We start from the raw sequence: 19,312 nt of genomic DNA, 5'->3' as shown, positions 1-19,312 counted from the left end.
GAGTTTAAGCACAAACCTTTTATCATGAGTTAAGTCCCTTGTGTTGTTCTCTGACTCGGAGGGTTTCGAAACAATGAAATGTCCCCTTCCTGTAGGCTGTAACAGACCTGAGTTCGATGGAAATCTAGAACTAGGTTTTATGTTGTTAAGGAGTACAATTTATGTAAAAGCAGGTTCGGGAAATGAACAATTCTAGATCATATATTTTATGCTTGATTGAGCTTTGAAAAATTACTTCCCTTTGACACTTTCCAAATGAAGTTTTAAGTTTCTGAATTACGGTATCATTGCCCTTAGAGAACAAGACACATTCCCAAAATACCTACTGTACATGCCAATTCTATCTTTTCAGACTTTGCTTTCCTAGTTTTCTTTAACAGTTTCAATACTGGTGGATATGCTACAATGACCCCCCCCCCCCCCCCTTACAATGAGGTCCAGTGTTGTTTTTATTATTTTGAATGCTATTTTTTTTAAATTCTAAGATAAATTGTTTACAGTAAAGTTATAGACAAGTAAAACGTATACATAAGAAGATGAGGGGGGAAATATGACAATTGACATTGAGTGTTTATGTTGAAAAAACTTTTTTCTATAAAATTAAGTTGAAAAAGATATTTGACCTGAGATCCCAGAAGAGTAGACCCATGTGGCTTAAAAAAATTAATGGTGGACGTTTTGATACTTGAAAATTGCCTAAAAATTTACAGATCAATTTAAGAGTTCTATTATATTAAATAATTTTATTTGAACAAAATTACAATATTGTAACCAGATTTTAGGGTAATCCAAACTGAAAGTCTTTCCTACATGGCTATGTTCTATTGAGGATCTTTTTTTTTAAATTATGTACAGTACATAGCATGTATATATACTACATTGCTAAAGCATAATTTTGAGTTGAAATATTAAATACTATGGTTTCACATATTTCAAGGGTCCCCATACTTTAGAGTTCAGCTTCATTCATAGTTATGGTTAGATTAGGGGAGGTTTTATGTTAGGTTTTAGGGTTGGGGTAGTGTTAGGTTTAAGAATGGGTTAGGGTAAGGTTTGGGGTTAAGAATAGTTAAGTATATAGCTCTTTATGAGTGGACCCCTAAAGTAAAAGAAGACCAACAATTCTTAGTTTTAACTGCTGTTTTTGTTTGGCCATGTGATTTTTCTTCTTCAAAGGTGTTGGTTTGTTCTGCCCTTAGTTTTATCCTTTTTTTTTTTTTTGCTTTGGATTCTGCAGCAGAAAGGCTCCATCTATATATAGTAGAAATAATTAATTGCTGATAAGGAAACATTTGTTAAGGTTAATACCTGATTATATATTCACCTCTTGATGGAAACATGGAGAGTGATTTAGATAATTAAATAACAGTGTCACCTCTGACACCTTACAATGGTGACATTATCTCTGGGCAGGTACAGGTGTTATCATAATTCCAGCATTATTCAGATAATATTAATACATTTTATGCAGATTAGCTGATAGCATGATTTTTTATCCACTTGTTATATTCTATAATTTTAAGATTTGCTAGTTTTTCTTGAATTTATTGGGAAATGGAATAACGCAGTTAGTCAGGTTTGTTTTTAAAAATAGAGATATTAGATATATTTGAATGATTTCGACTTTATAGTTTTTACACCTAAACAACTGAAGCCATATCTGAGGACTTTTTACATTTATCATGTTTATGAATTATCAATGAAGACAATTAGTGATAATTCAATAATTCATACAATTTTAATGATTTCTTCAATTATTTTTTTCCACGAACAGAAAAAAAATATTACAAATCTTTTGTGAGTTAAGAATGAAAATGGAAAAAAGATTTTTGAATTCATAGTTTTTAATTCTCAATTTAAATTCATATCCATGACTTTTGATGATTATGTGCGAGGTTTAATAGTGTAATTTGAGTACTGTCTTGAAGCCCCTGTAGTAATGTACTTCTTAAATAGGAGATTTTCATTATTTAGTTAATGATGTTAGCCTTTTATAACAATCATTTAAATTTAACTATAGAAGTTAGATCAACAAATAGGAAATAGCAATCTTTTGTACGGAACCTTAATTTCTCCATGGTATTTCTTTGCATGACAAAATGATGTAAAATTACAGGTAACCCAAGGTAAGCTTGTAAACATACCTGTGAAAATTCTTTTTCATTGCATGGTTGAGTGTTTGATTTTTACTGAAGGATTTAAAGTAAACACGAACTGCATTCATAGTTTTTCCAATACATTCTGAAGAAAGGAAGAGATCGTCCTGTAGTATTGAATATCGACATCAACTGTGGCTACGTCTATACAAGCACAGATTATTTTATTTATGTCTTTTGTGCCTACACATTTTCGAAATCTAAAAGCATTTTACAAAGGATTACATATATTTTATTTGACTTGTTCTTACACTATTTGGTGGTAAGTAAATTATGTATTGCAATAACAGAATGTTGATAAATTGTAATGTTAAGTTACACTTATTGTTAATTTGAAATATTTTGTCTTTAAATATTGAATTTAACATCTTGCTTTTAGCTTGCATTTGCATGTTTAAATTATTACATACTTCATCTATCATTGTTTTAGATGAAACGATTTCAGATGAAACCTTATTTCATCTATATAAAAAAGAAAATGTGGTATGATTGCCAAAAAGACAACTCTCCACAAGAGACCAAATGACACAGAAATTAACAACTATAGGTGACTGTATGGCCTTCAATAATGAGCGAAGCCCATTCCCCATAGTCAGCTATAAAAGGCCCCAAAATTATGAAATATTTTTTTAGATGATAACTTACTTCATCAGTATGGTTATTTCTAAAGAAATGTGTTTGGATGTTACCTTATTATATATATATGATATGATTATTTTGGGGCCTTGGTGTCCCAGTGGTCTATGTAGATGAACTAATTTTGACTTACCTGTTAACACTGACATTGTGAGTTGGAATCCTGCATGTGGCAGGTGGGCCAAATATTAATTGACTAGGATTGTCAGTTTTCCTACCGAAGTTTGATGGTGTTTACAGGGCACTCCTACTTCCTCCACCAATAAAAACTGACTTCCACAAATTAACACAATAGTGCTGAATGTGGTACATGTATTAAACACCAATCAATCAATTCATATATGATTATTTAATGCCACCTATCTGTAGGAATGATAAGATGAAATTGTTTTGAATGCTTTCTATCATCAGCTATAACTGTTCTATGTTTTATTTGTTGTAAATGAATCATTTTTCGGAAACTTTTTGATGAAACCATTTTATACTCTTTGATCAGTTTTTTTTTTGTTTTTTTTTTTTACAAATAATGAAATAAATGTGTCAGTGCTATAACTATTAATTTTTTACTCCAGAAGTTCTTTAGAATCAGAACAAAGATAAATTTAATAAAAGTTAGATAGCTTTCTCATACATTGTCATACTATGTTTAGATAAATTCAGAATATTTTTTAATGGCAATTTTTCAAAATCTTATTAAATTTATTTATTTTTTAACGTAAGACGATCAAACTGTGCAAGAATCAAATCGTGTGTGAAGATTTATATAAAATGAGTATTTGTGTCTTCTGATTGAGTGAATAATTATTAAATGTTTTATCAATTTAACCAAATTGAAACTTTTAATATTATTACAATGAAAATTAATTTGAATTACAGTTATTAATGATGAAGATGTTGATTGTTTAATGTTAGAGATAATGTCACAGGAAATAAAACTGTTTAATGTTAGAGATAATGTCACAGGAAATAAAACCACACTAAAGAGAACATATAAATTTATAGTTAATTTGATATTTCCTTTTTTTTTACGAATTTCAGGAGGATTTCTAACTTTTCTCTATCTTATTAAATCTATATAATATTGAACTTTTACTGATAATTTAAATGAAATATTATATTATTGAAAGAAGTAACTTTAATTTTATTTTCAACATATTTGTTTCTTCCTGTTGTTTTACAGTGTTATAAATGTTTACTCTGTTCAGACAGTAGACAATTGACAGACAACCTATATAGTGGCAGTTAATTAGGTAAATAACCTGATAACAATCTGGGATACTCCAAAACCTTCTGTCCACATCCACAAATCAAAGAATGTTTATTCAATTACAAAAAACATTGCAACTTTATTTGGTAGTTCAGAGAAAGTAATTGATTCATAAAATCATTTAAATGTTTGACACAATTTATCATATAAAATTCATTTACAAATACAAAAAAAAAAATCCTGTGAATTTTTTACTTTATAATTTTTTTGGAATTGTGACTTTTTCTTGCATATTTTTCCCCATCAAATTTCAGAATTTTTTCAATGGCTTTTTTCCATTTCACAGTTTTCCTTTTGATATTTAACTTTTTCCATTGCAAGTTTCTTTTTGAGATTAACTTTTGTTTCTATTGCTCTGTTTTCCTTTTGAGAGTTTATAATGTTGGAAAGAAAGCTAAAATTGAACCTACTTCTACAGTGGTTAGATAACTGCCATGATTTCATAAAACTATTGAGAATCTCACATGCTGGGAGCTGATGGAGGTGTATCAATTAGTGAAGAAGCAATTTTTTATGATATTCAAATAAAATAATAGAAAAGTTCACAAACTTATTGAAACTGAAACCAGGTGATATAAGCTTGGCCTCAGAACATATAATTAATTAGGTGTAGCCTTCATGCATATTTTGGCACTACACAGAGATTGTGGATTTATTAATAAGACAAGTGATTACCATGTAGTATTGTGTACTGACATGTGCGCATGCAAGAATGTTAAGGTAAGGATGGATAATATGTGTGTTGTGTATTCTTTCTGCAGGAAGTCATCAATTACCAAACTTTGATCATCTTCAAACTCTACAAGTATACAAAGAGAATTTACTACAGAATTTAATACAAGATATTTCAATGATAACTATAAGGAGCCTTTGCCTAGATTGTAAATGTACTTTATTTTTGTGTTTTTCTTCTTTCAGAATAGCTGTGTGAGTTGTAGCCAAGTTTTTCAAGGATTCCACAGTTTACAATTGAGATTTAAGTGAATTATGTTATAGTGATAACAATGGATTATACAGTGTATTATATTTGGATTACATGTTTTATTACTTCAGGTGAGTTATATCAATGTTTATAATTGAATATTACATGTATCAGCACAATAATAATGTGAATGGTATTTCACCAAATTAGGGACATAGCAGTGAAATTGTTTAAAACAAAACAATTTGATGGAAACATTATGGTGCTGAGGGTTTATGTAAATTGTGACCAATCATAATCAGAATCTGCTTTTAGTCAAATTAACCTTTACTTTAACTATAAAGCAGATATAGAAACACAAATTAATATTTTTGGAGTAATTTACATAAATTAGATTTATAGTATCTACAAATACAACTAATATGTAAATGCTTTGCCAAACATTTCTGAGGATTAACATGTAACCTCTATCATGTTTATAAGAAGATGAGGATGACAAGTGAGAAGACATACATGTAGCATTATATTGATATCTGTATAGTTTGGCTAAAACTGGCCATTGATGGCTATTTTTTGTGTAAACTGGAATAAAATTTAACAGACTTTTAGCCTTTATTTCACCAGGAAACATTAAAACAATGAATTATTACATAAAAAGATAGATACATGGAATGTTGATTGTAACATTTCTATTGGCTTACTTTTCTTAGTAATGTACATGTACATGATGTATAACAACTTAACACGCTGGGAAATTATAATAGCTGTTTGTTCATAACCAGTGCAGCATATAGAATTGACATAATACAAAATATATAACATGTATAATAGCATCCGTGATTATATCTTGTACATGTTTTACAGTGACAAACCAGTTTAAATCATCAGACAACAAATAATAGAAATAATAAAATATAAATTAAGATACATCACTTTACTGGCTGTTTGTACATATATTGAACACATGTGGTCAGGGTTTTGATTTCATTTATATAATTTGCCATTTTGGGAGATGGTTGAACTTTGTCATTTTAGGAGTGTAAACTTGCATAAGAGGTGCATAGCCTTTCTGGATAACTCCTCCAGCATTGAAGCATACACTGTGGGCATGTGCTCCCATGTTCAACTTAAAAGTAATACTTTGTTTCTGCAGGGGAAGGGGGGGGGAGGGGGTCATTTGTGTCTCCCAAACAATACTATATATCTCAACATGCTCAAAGAAAGTCCTACTACATTTACTGTGTTACGAACTTTAGAGTGGAGTGCTTTGTCTAGTTTTTATACGACTGCAAAAAATTTGGGATCGTATAATGGTATGATGCCATCATCTGCGTTGTCTGTGTTGTCCAAAGACACATTGGTTTCCGGACAATAACTTAAGTTTAAGTGAATGAATCTCTATGAATTTTTTAAGAAATTTCAATACCACAAAAGGAAGGTTTGGATTGATTTTTGGGGTGATGGTCCCAACCCTTTAGGAAAAAGGGGCTCAAAAGGGACCAAAAACAAGCATTTGTCTAGTTTCAGGACAATAATTTGTGTATAAGTATTTCAATTGCTCTCAAATTGTACCACAATGTTTAATACCACATGTAGACGGTTGGGATTCATTTTAAGGGTTGTGAGGCAAACATTTTTCTAGTTTCTGGACAGTAACTTGTGTGTAACTGTATGGATCTCTCTGACATTGTACCACAAGGTTTCATATAACAAAGGGAATATTGGGATTGAGTTTGGGGTTAATTGCCCCAAACACGTTAGAATTACCAAATGAATTAGGGGCCAAAAAGAAGCATTTTACTAGTATTCAGGGTTCGACCTCTGCAGTTGTATCAGGCTGCGCTCAGCGAAGCATTTTATTTTGTATTATCTATATTGTAACGGTTTATTGAAAGGTGCTAGAAGTGTCCTCTATTCATGCTATTGGAAGTAAAATTTATTCTATCTTAGTTTATACCATACATATAGTATCTCGAATCGTAATACCACATACAATGATATCATGTGTACAGTGATGTATATTACATTGTACATTATGGCACTTTGTAGAGGTGTGAAAAGGGGGAAAATAGGATTTACATGACACACAGTCAATAGAAGTTGATATACGGTATACATGTATGATAAGAGCTGTAGACACATTCAACCTGTTGAGGAAATGAAATCAACAGTTTTCTTAAATATGTTTGCTGATTAGGTTTTTTTATCTTTTAATTGTACATGTTTAACTTACAATAAAAAATAAGAAGATCATGTGGTATGATTGCCAAAATGAGACAACTCTCCACAAGAGACCAAATAACACAGAAATTCACAACTATAGGTACCGTTCAGCCTTTAACAATGATTAAAACCCATACTGCATGGTCAGCTATACAAGGTCCAGGAATGACCAATGTAAAACAATTCAAAGGAGAAAACTAACAGCCTGAATTTACAAATAATGACAAAAACAAATATGATGTACAGCAACAAAGGGCAACCACTAAATAGCTCCTGACTTGGCTCCTGATTTTGAACAGGCAAATACAAAATGTGGCTTGTTTTAAATAGTTGCCTCATCTGCCTCATCTGTAGTTACGACCCTGGAAATGTAAAGTTCACATTGGCATACTTCAGTTTCAGAGTTATTGGTTTATTCAACATGGGGTAAAAGTTTATTTCACTTAAAATCTAAAAAGAAGATAACTTAGTTTTATAGATTCTCTCCTTTGACTGAGTGAATAGCATATTGAATCTTAACAAGTAGAATTGAATTAGCATATTCCGTCTTATGAGCCTTCTAGCATGTCTAATGTGCAGAGCAAAGCTGAGTTGGTTCTAATCCATTGACAATTGCTGATCTACAATTGCTTTAGTAGTAAGCTCTACAATATTGTTCATCATGTACATTTTGGGCAGAGCTCCCACCTATTAGTATTGATGTTTTGTGGTATGACTTCAGACAAGAGCAGTACATGAATGAATGAAATGATGTATTGTTACTGAGTATTGTCTATAGCCATACTATAGGAGACTGGTTAGATTGACCTTATATCTTCTTTAAACATAGAACTCCTTTTGTCATAAGACACTGTCAAACATCCAAACATACTATCCACACTTATCTGTGTCCACACTTGTATCTTCTTTAATAAATATTTCATTTCTGTTTGTTTAATTTGAATCAGATTATCCAATATATGCTGTGTCATTTATTGCCACCTTCTGTACTTAATTGAAAGTGGAATTGTTGGGTTCAGGTTCACAGATTAAGTGGTTCTTATTTACTCATGTTACTTGTCTGTTGTTTTGATTGTGTAAATATTACAACAAAAACAAACAAGGCATTCACTTCACCATCATTGCTGATGTAGGATAAAACTTATTCTGTTATCAAATGTATATTGGATTGAAATCCATTAAATAATCTATTTCATTCCCAGGTCAATATATGTAAATTTAAATCTAGAATTAAAAAGAAAAACTGGTGTACCTCTGATTTGTGAATTAAGATGGAATTTACAGTAAATCAATTATTGGAAGTTTTCCATCATTTTACATCAGCCATTATCATGATTATCAATGTAGAAAAATTACAAGACTTTTGTGCCAAATGTTCTCTATCATTGGTTCCAGCTGAGGAGTTTATTTTAGTTTGTAAATTGTTTATTATGTCAATTAAGACAAATTAATAGATCTTTTATCATGTTTGTGGTGATTAGTCCTTGTTAGGCACAAAATTCAATTAGAAAACTTATAATTAGTTTACTATGTGTTAATTCTGTAAAATTTCAAGTTTTATTATTTCTTTGTTCTAAACATAAAAACCAGATTCAATAATAATTTGAATTCCTTACATATATGCATATATAAAACAATTTATTTGAGGTCTTTTAATATCTATTAGAGTTTCGTTGCACTGAATAGATTATATGAATTTGTTGCTCCCCAAAACACTGAAGAGCCAGAATGAGTTCTTTAAAATAAAAAGTAATGATCTAAGAAGTGTTTTATTTTTAATAAAAGGAGAGCCAATTAATTGATAATGCATATTATTGACCATTCTGTCTTGTTTTTCTTGAAATGTGACATTTTGGATTTTGTGCTTCCTTATAAGCAACATGATGGGTGTCACATATGAAGCAGGATCTGATACAAAGCACCTGGTTTTTGGTAGGAACAAGTTTTAAGATAGCTATGTTGTTATGTATATATTGTTGTTTATTAGTTTGAATATCCCTTGGTATCTTCTGCCCCTCTGAAAGTAAAACCTATAGATATCTCCTAAATATGACCAGCGTTAATTATATACCAGTCCATGATTTGTGTAGATAGATTATCAAATTGCTGCACATTGAAATTGTAAAATAACAGCTGCTTGCCACAATGGTAAATCTTTTTGGTGATTGAGTGCAGCCAAAAGGCAAACAAACTAATGATCAGAGTTAATATACTAGTACAAGAATTGGTACCTCTATAGCCTTAGACTATCTTCATATAGAGTGCTCTTAGTTTCCAATTTGTTTGTAGTGGTGGACTTTCTCCAAAAAGTTCTTGATATTTGAATCTTTAATATACTAATTGTTGTTTTACAAAGGTTGTAACTTATGCAAACATTTCGCCAAATCTCTCATACTTAAATCAAATATTTTAACAAGCAAATATTTTATCTTTAAAGAAAAGCTTTAAACCCATATAGTGAAATAAAGTAATACAAATTGTGTCTTTGATATAATTAGATCTTGAAGAAGTTTGTTATAAACAGTAATAACAGTGATTTATCAATATTGTTACTTGTAGTCTACCAAGACAAATAAGGGAGAAAACTTGACTGTACTCTAGTAGCTATAGTCAACATAATAATATACACAAGTACCTCAATATACTGACTTAAATCTCTTTTATCTCTAAGTAAATAAATAAAACCAGGTTATGACTATGTCAACAATCCTTACAATCAATCTCTACAACATTAGACAAAATATAAAAGGAGAATCAAAATAAGACACACAAAAAGTAGTTAAAAATTACTTTCTGATGTTTCACTGAATATGCCTGGTCAGTTCCTTCTTATGTTTGATTCATTCAACATATATGAAGTATATGTAGTTATATACCAGTTTGTACAAAATGTTGTAGTATGTGAAATGTTTTGTATATTATCTCTATGAACCTGTTTTGGGAGATTTGTTTTCATATGTGTATCTCTGAACCTGTTTTGGGGAGATTTAATTTGAAATGCCAGTCTGTAAATTTGTATAAACTGTTTTGGGGAGATTTTTCAATATATACATGTGAATCTGTATGAACCTGTTTTGGGGAGATTTTGATTTCACTTTGAGAATTAGTATGAACCTGTTTTTGGGAGATTTGATTTCACTTTGAGAATAAGTATGAACCTGTTTTGGGGAGATTTGATTTAACTGTGTGAATCTATGAACTTTTGGGGAGATTTGATTTAACTATGTAAATCTATGAAATTTGGGGAGATTTGATTTAACTATGTGAATCTATGAACTTTTGGGGAGATTTGATTTAACTATGTGAATCTATGAACTTTTGGGGAGATTTGATTTAACTATGTAAATCTCTATGAACCTGTTTTGGGGAGATTTGATTCCACTATGTGTATCTCTATGAACCTGTTTTGGTGAGATTTGATTCCACTATATATATGAGAATCAGTATGCACAAGCTTTGGGGAGATTTGGCTGTATATATGGTAGTCTGTTTGAACTGTTATGAGGATATTGGATTTAACTATGAGAATCAGTATGGACCTGGTTTGGGGAGATTTGACTTTGTGTATGGTAGTCCGTGTGAACTGTTATGAGGAGATTTAATTTAACATGTGTGAATCAGATGGTTGCAAGTTCATATATAGATATATTTCTGCTGTCTCCTTTCAGTTTTTGCTGTGCAAGAATTTACTGTTACTCCACAAGATAAAAGAGTTGTTCAGGGAACCAGTGTTACATTTGAATGTAAAGTGAAAAACCAAGTTGGAAGAATTCAGTGGATATATAATGGAGAACCTTTAGGTAAATATTACAGCAATCCAATATATATTATATAGTTGTTTCTATTAAAATTGTTCTATGTTATAATGTCACATGCTTTTGCATATTTTCCCCCAAAAAAGTTGACTATCACTAACTATATATACTGGCCCAGATAATACCATTAAACAATATTGTTTCCAAATCATGTGCATATATTTTAAAAATCAAATTATAATTTACAAGATGATATATTACATATTGAAAGTTTTTGATTGATAAGTGAAGTTTGGAATCTTTGTAAAAAGACATTTTATCTGACCTTGTCATCAATAGGTTCCCCCCCCAGGGGAAGTGTTCTCTTACTAATGAGGCTTCTCTCCGTAATCAATGGTGATATAACAATGCTGAAAGGATTGAAGGAAGTATAAGATTGATTCAGAAACTGTCTTAACTCTTCTTTTTTGGGGAATTCTAGTTGCATTTTCCCATATCATGTTTTAATTAAGCAATAATACTGTTATTGATAATGAATCAGTAATTTGTTAGTACACCCACTATTTATCCATTTGATTAAAATTTAACCCTCTCCTTAATTTATACCCTCACTTATCCATTTTCTTGTGAATTCTGGAGTCATAAAACATTGGCTATATAACTTTTAATAGGTAAGTGAAGTCATTTAATGATCTGACGAGCAAAATATGCATGAATTTTCTGTCTGTGAAATAAACTTTCATAAATGTCGATTAAATCATTTTTTGGTAAATCATTAATGGACTTCTAATAATAAAGCACTTCAATTTATGAAGATTTCAAGATTTAAATTGAAATAAGAGTTACCATTATAATAACACCTACCTTTTTACTTATAAATGTGGTTTATAAATCATTACAGTGTGACTGGGTTACTGTAGTTACCAGTCTTAACATTAGATTTATATTTGGTTGGGTGCAGTAGAAAATGTTCATCCTTGCAACTTTCTTGTTATGTGACTGGGTTACTGTAGTTACCAGTCTAAACAGTGGATTTATATTTGGTTGGGTGCAGTAGAACATGTTAAATCCTTGCAACTCCTTGCAACTTTTCTAGTGAGAAGATTTATCATGAGTGTAAATTTTCATCATATAACTAAAATTGCATATATATGGGAAAATCCAATTTGTTCAGCAATGTATAATAAAATTAAACCAACACTTATATAATTATATTCACTTTGTTTATAGCTTAACTTAATTGTTCTACCATTTAAGACATTGCAGTTATTATGGAACCTCAAGAGTAAATCCAAGATTATACAACTTCTCTCTTAATAACCCCTTAAATCAAGTATCAAGATGAATATCTACAATAAAGTCACTAATAATCTAATATAAATTGCTTATTACAAGTCTATTTCAACTACTAGTCTGAAGACCAATATTTTAACAATTTAATTATGTGTCTAAACAAATACTTACTAGTCCCAATAAACATTTAACTAGTCTGGAGTATCAGACTTATGGCTTATATGGTATAATGTATGCACAGTACAATCATCAATACTAGTGGAGTTTGTTTCTCATCAATAAATTTATAGTTTCATTGCAAAATTCTTAAAGAAATTCTGATGCATTGTGATAAGATGAAAAGTAAGATTTTTAGACTTTAAATGCTTAATTACATTGCTTGTAGTGAATTATAGTGATTCATATGCATCAAATTAAAACTGATTTTTCATATGTTAAAAAATTAAAACTAATAAATCCTGTATTCTAAGTTCAAAGTTCATGCAGCAATAGTTGTTGTCTATAATGTATGGAAAAAGTAAAATTCACAGCCTATCTAAATATTTACATCAATTATCACTGATCCAAGAATTCAAATGTAAAAAACAGTTCAACAAGAGACCTAACAACACTTTAATTCACAAATATGTACAATGTAGAAGTGTTGTTTTTTAACGTCATTCAGGTTATTATATACATTCTTTATTACCTGGAGATTTGTTTATTTCTTCGTCAGCCTATAGATATATTGAATCCTACTTTGTATTCAGATGTGGTCGATCCCTCTCCCAATCTATCATCATTTATCAGGACAGACAAATGGCTCAGGTCAATTTTTATGGCAGACGTAGATTTTAAGATCTAGAAAAAAATTTAATTGGCCATTAATGTATAAAAAATAGATTATAAAAACAAGACTTTTCTAATTATCATAAATACTTAATTTTTGTTGTTTTTTGTGGTACTATCCATCAAAAGTAGAAAGCAAACCAAAACAGAATGACTACATTGTTTTAATTTGCATATATATGTATAAAAACATTTATTCACTAGCTTATTTCATATTCTTGTCATAAAAACTGATCTTCACAGTATAAATTTTATATAGAATGTTAGAAACTGAAAGTATTAAATGTCGAAGAGAAAAGGTTTGAATATGAATTTATTATGTATTCTGAAGGCAGTTGATCATGTTGATAGGAAGTGATAAATTTAAATGTTTTCAAGCAGTTCTTCTGATTTATAAGTCTTTAATTATAACAGTTTTGTCATGCAATTGGGTTTTTGTCATGTCACATATTTTATAGCTGATGATTTTTATGCCCCACCTACGATAGTAGAGGGGCATTATGTTTTCTGGTCTGTGCGTCCGTCCGTCTGTCCGTTTGTCTGTCCATCCGTCCATCCATTCGTCCCACTTCAGGTTAAAGTTTTTGGTCAAGGTAGTTTTTAATGAAGCTGAAGTCCAATCAACTTGAAACTTGGTACACATGTTCCACATGATATGATCTTTTCAATTTTAAAGCCAATTACTTTTGACCCCAATTTCATGGTCCACTGAACATAGAAAATGAAAGTGCAAGTTTTAGGTTAAAGTTTTTGGTCAAGGTAGTTTTTTATGAAGCTAAAGTCTGATCAACTTGAAACTTAGTACACATGGTTCTTATGATATGATCTTTCCAATTTTAAAGCCAAATTATACTTTTGACCCCAATTTCATGGTCCACTGAACATGGAAAATGAAAGTGCAAGTTTCAGGTTAAAGTTTTTGGTCAAGGTAGTTTTTGATGAAGCTGAAGTCCAATCAACTTGAAACTTAGTACACATGTTCCCTATTGTATGATCTTTCTACTTTTAATGCCAAATTATATTTTTTACCCAATTTCACGCTCCATTGAACACGGAAAATGATTATGCAAGTGGGGCATCCGTGTACTTTGGACACATTCTTGTTATTTATTTTTGAAGACTCTACCTTTAGTTTTTTGTTGATGCAACCTTGATTTCAGGGACAAGTTTTTATGGTAAAGTTGGATTATGCAACCTTGACTTCAGGGGTTAGTGATCTTGATATAGCTTGGATTATGTGGCTTTGATTTCGGGTTCAGTGATTGGGGTATAGTTGGGATGATGTGACCTTGATTTCAGGGATCAGTGATTATGGTATAGTTTGGATGATTTGACTTTGATTTCAGGGGTCAGTGATAATGGTATAGTTTGGATGATGTGACTTTGATTTCAGGGGTCAGTGACTATGGTATAGTTGGGATGATGTGACCTTGATTTCAGGGGTCAGTGATTATGGTATAGTTGGGATGATGTGACCTTAGTTTCAGGGGTCAGTGATTATGGTATAGTTGGGATGATCAGGGTCACAGTTGTTCTAATGATAATGAAGTTGCTAAGTGACATATTTTTTTTACTATTATTCTACTTTTATCAGTGTATTAGATAGAAAATATAAACATTCATTAGTCAGGCTCTGTGAGTGTAAACTATTCCTTAGAATTTCTTTGGAGAAATCTTTGTAGAAAGTTGTTGTATAAATAGTGTTGTTAATGGCAGACTAGGAGGTTGACATTATGATTAGTAGTTTGTAGACACCGATGATGATGATGATTTCATTCCATTGGTAATTAATGATCTCAATGTTAAATTGATTTCTTAATAGGACATAAAGAGATAAACAGATTTCCTACTGATATTGGTACTGAGAGATAAACTACCAGACAATAATAACAAAAATAACATTGTATATTGATGTGCTCAGTCTTAAAAGGAATCAAGTCCTTCATTGTTAAGTTTGGGATTGAAAGACTGAGTTTTCAAATCAATTAACTCCTTAAAAACCTTTATTACTATTATTTCTAATAAAAAAAATGTGGTTAATAAGTGACATTCAGATCAAAAAGTTAATGGATGTTAAGCAAGCAACAATCAATTAATCAAAAATGTGATGAATACATAAATCAGGTTCATATAAATGTATATATATGTACTTGTCGAGGATAAACATGCTGTAAACTAAGTAATGTTTTGTAAACAAACTAATGCTGGTCAACTTAAACTAACTAATAATGTTCACAGATAAAATTAAGAATGTGTCAAAGAGACAACAACCCGACCATAGAAAAAACAACAGCAGAAGGTCACGAACAGGTCTTCAATGTAGCAAGAAATTCCCGCACCCCTGGAGGCGTCCTTCAGCTGGCCCCTAAACAAATACATACTAGTTCAGTGATAATGAACGCCATACTAATTTCCAAATTGTACACAAGAAACTAAAACTAAAATAATACAAGACTAACAAAGGCCAGAGGCTCCTGACTTGGGACAGGGTTAAACATGTTTATGAGATCTCAACCCTCCCCCTATACCTCTTGCCAATGTAGAAAAGTAATCGCATAACAATACGCACATTAAAATTCAGTTCAAGAGAAGTCCGAGTCTGATGTCAGAAGATGTAACCAAAGAAAATAAACAAAATGACAATAATACATAAATAACAACAGGCTACTAGCAGTTAACTGACATGCCAGCTCCAGACTTCAATTAAACTGATTGAAAGATTATGATTTTATCATATGAATATCAGGTACAATCCTTCCCGTTAGGGGTTTAGTATCATACCATCATAACATATATGAGAAGAACATAACCATACTTATTTTTATAGTCATTATTTAACTTAAACATGTGAAGATGTTAAGTTGACATATATTTACCACAAATAAAAAAGACAAAGTGGTCTAAAACTTGAAAACATGTCATGGGAAAGAGACAATAGAGGTCAGATGATAACAATTTTAGGGACCTAAAACAATTTGCAAAGTTGACGAGTTTTATTTTTAACAATCTTGGCTATATGTGTACCCATTAGGGTCTTGCATGGTTGGTAAAGTTTAAACATATTTATTGTTATTTGGATGGAGAGTTGTCTCATTGGCACTCATACAAGATCTTCCTATATCTATTTATAGTGGATTGGGAAACAAGTGATTGTGCCTTGTATTAATCCCTTTCCACTTTGTGGGTGCAAGTACTGCCTTGTAGCAGCATTAGCCTGCTCTTTTTCGAAAAAGGGTGTCTTTTACGTGCAAGAGATTATGGCTCTCTCTTAATTTATCGTTCAAATCTAATGGGCTATCATCGTTTCTCAAGACCATACTCACAAATGGTGTCAAGGAAGAGCCCAAAATTCTGTCCCTGAAATTTTCGCCACGAAACAGGGATCACACAAAAACATTTGTGTTAGTAGTGTGATATACTAACCACTACACCACGGCATGGTCGGTATGCATTCTATAGCACTGTTTATATTTTATCACTTAGTAAATTCATTATTAATGTTACCTTTTAGCTCTGTTTTTTCTTAAGTGAAATGAACAATCAGGAATAAATGTCTCCTTTTCCCCGTGGATATTTATGTGACAAGACATTTTTCTAGAAGAATAGCAATTAAGTAAAGAGGACATTTTCGACCAAATCAGATATCTGAGATGTGCCAGTTAATCAAAAGATTGGAAAAGCTGTATGGAAATTAATAGGAAAATGAATTTGGCATACAAAAATGTGATTTGGATAAATGCTGCAGGCAGATATTGGTATTTTCTTAGCACATGGTATCATCCCATTCTAACTTGATTCCTCAATAGATTACTTTTTCTCTTCACTCCACTGAAGCAAAATAAATATTGCCTCTAATTACATGGTCTTTCAGACTCTATGATGCTGACGATACAAATTAACTAATTGTTCCCAAATCAAAAGATAATTGTTATTGTGAAATCTATAATAGGGCTAGAAATATAATCATCAAATCTGTTAACGTGCTAATTTAGAGTTTTCCCCTTAATTATCGTTGATAGGTATTCCATAATAATCACATATTTAAGTCCAGTTTATGATTAAATTGTTTTTTTTTAGATTATTTTGAAATAAAGAAGTAATTAGCATTGTATAAAAAAAATATGTAAGAGTAACTCTCCTTGTTTATTTGTTAATGAAGGTGTTAAGATTGGCCAAAACAAAAGATAACAACTTCATACAATAATTGTCCTTTTCTTGCTTTATATACAATGTATACCATAAGATAATCAACATTAGATAGTGGTTTTAATTGTTTTATATACAATGTATACCATGAGATAATCAACATTAGATAGTGGTTTTAATTGTTTTATATACAATGTATACCATGAGATAATCAACATTAGATAGTGGTTTTAATACAATGTATACCATGAGATAATCAACATTAGATAGTGGTTTTAATTGTTTTCTGAGAGCAATCATATTTACTATGAAGACATGTTTTTTTTATAGTTTCTAAGCTGTGTTTTAGATAAACCAATTTGATATTGAGAGAATTTATCAGAATACACTTTTCTTTGATCACGCTGTGTCCTTATTGTTGTGGCTACAGAGACTACAAACCCATTACTAATTTCACTTTGTTTTTACACTTGATTTAAGTCCTGATAGTTTTTCTCTGTAGTACATATAAACGAATGTAACTTTCAGCTAATATTATTGGATTGTAATGAAATTGTACATGATGACCTTAGAATTCATAATTATCTGACAAAAGTTGGTGTAACACTGAGGTCAAGCTTATTCTTCCTAAGAATTTATCATGTCCACTCAGCTCTTAGTTCTTTCTTCCATAAGGAATTAGTGTGCAATGACATGTCAGTCAACCACATATTTATCACAGAGATTCTTTAATTCAAATAATTTGCTATCTGACATTAGAAATCCTCATTGATTTTTACGCACTTCAGTTGCAGAATTATTTATCATCATTGAACACTAGAAACAATGTCAAAAATAAATAATGTCTTTTTATATAAAGAAATTCAACACCCAGCAAAGAGATTTATAGGATTTATTTAGTAGCCAATGTTTTTTTATTGACATTTTTTTTTAAAGCTGCAAAGGCCAAGAAATGGCATGAGTTTGACGTGTGTCCATCACACGAATCATCACCATACCAGGTGACTTTTTACCTGTGTTAAAAGAAAACCTTTGAAGTTAAATACTTGTTTCTGGTGAGAAAATTCACATGATTACATATCTACTTTAGAATTTAAATTCAAATTAAAATGTTTTTAAGTTTAAATTGAATTTGAGTCACAAGAATATGATTTGAAAAGATAAAAATCATCATGAATGTGTAGTTTTGATGAAAACCTTTAGAAAAATGTAAACTTAGTCATTACAAACACCATATTGATAATCCTGTAAGTTTGATTGTTATCTGAAGTAATAAGGAGCATTCACCTTTTCTCCTAATTAGTTCTCTAATAATTAAACACAATATCCAGGTGTTCTTTAGTTTTCTAGTAATAAAGAAATCCAGCTTTTTTTCTGTACTTTAGATGGCTTATATTGAAAGTGCAAGAAACGCAAACTTCTTGACCTCTATTTAATACAGGAATATTCTCCCAGTCAGAAGACATGTCCCTGCTGCTAATCTACTATTAGGTACATAATTATACAAATAATTGAGCTTATCCCTATGAATGTTTCAGAGATGGAAGTTCTAGATATATAACAATTTATAATTATTGACTGAGTACCTGCAGTGGAATAGTAAGTTTATTGTCCTCTGAGGTGCAACTATTGCCCTAGCTGCGGAACCGTAGCTCTTAGGTCCTTATGTTATTTTTGGACTATTTGCGGTAAAAAATAACATAAGGACCTAAGAGCTACGGTTCCGCAGCTACTATTGCCCTGACTTGAGGCGTACCCAAGGGAAAAAATGGTATCGAGTCAGTAAGTTACAGTAATAATTTCAAAACCAAGTTTAAATCTCACAGACACCAACTCATCAAAGATACCAGGCTTCTAATATTGTCACTAAACATAACTCTACATAACACTCATGATGCTAATATTTATCTGCTAGTGTTCCAATTGTGGCCCAAATGCTTGTGAATTTAAATATTTGTGTCCATAAGACTGAGATTATACGGAGAGGACATTAATGTTGTCTTCAGAAATGCTTTTTCTCATGTTTTGTTAATCATTTTGGCTGATTATAATTAACGAGAAGTATGTTTTCTTCATGAATGTATAG

General features: G+C 30.9%; 1 protein-coding gene across 4 annotated transcripts in view; it reads left to right on the top strand.

Annotated features, from left to right (window-relative positions):
• The window catches only part of LOC139524913 (nephrin-like), an 89,693-nt gene that overhangs the window by 33,260 nt on the left and 37,121 nt on the right, over positions 1–19,312 (top strand). For 3 of the 4 annotated variants that reach the window (XM_071320080.1, XM_071320078.1, XM_071320079.1), the window contains exons 2-3: positions 4,978–5,112; positions 10,873–11,004. In XM_071320080.1, the coding sequence (XP_071176181.1) occupies positions 5,064–5,112; positions 10,873–11,004 (181 nt within the window). In that variant the 5' untranslated portion in view covers positions 4,978–5,063. Of the gene's footprint in view, positions 1–2,222; positions 2,419–4,977; positions 5,113–10,872; positions 11,005–19,312 lie in introns of those variants that run through there. The other variant, XM_071320077.1, reaches the window with a different exon arrangement.

The sequence above is a fragment of the Mytilus edulis genome, chromosome 5, assembly GCF_963676685.1.
Source record: "Mytilus edulis chromosome 5, xbMytEdul2.2, whole genome shotgun sequence".
In the NCBI taxonomy this organism is placed as follows: Eukaryota; Metazoa; Mollusca; class Bivalvia; order Mytilida; family Mytilidae; genus Mytilus; species Mytilus edulis.
This window is presented reverse-complemented; position numbering and strand designations above follow the sequence as displayed.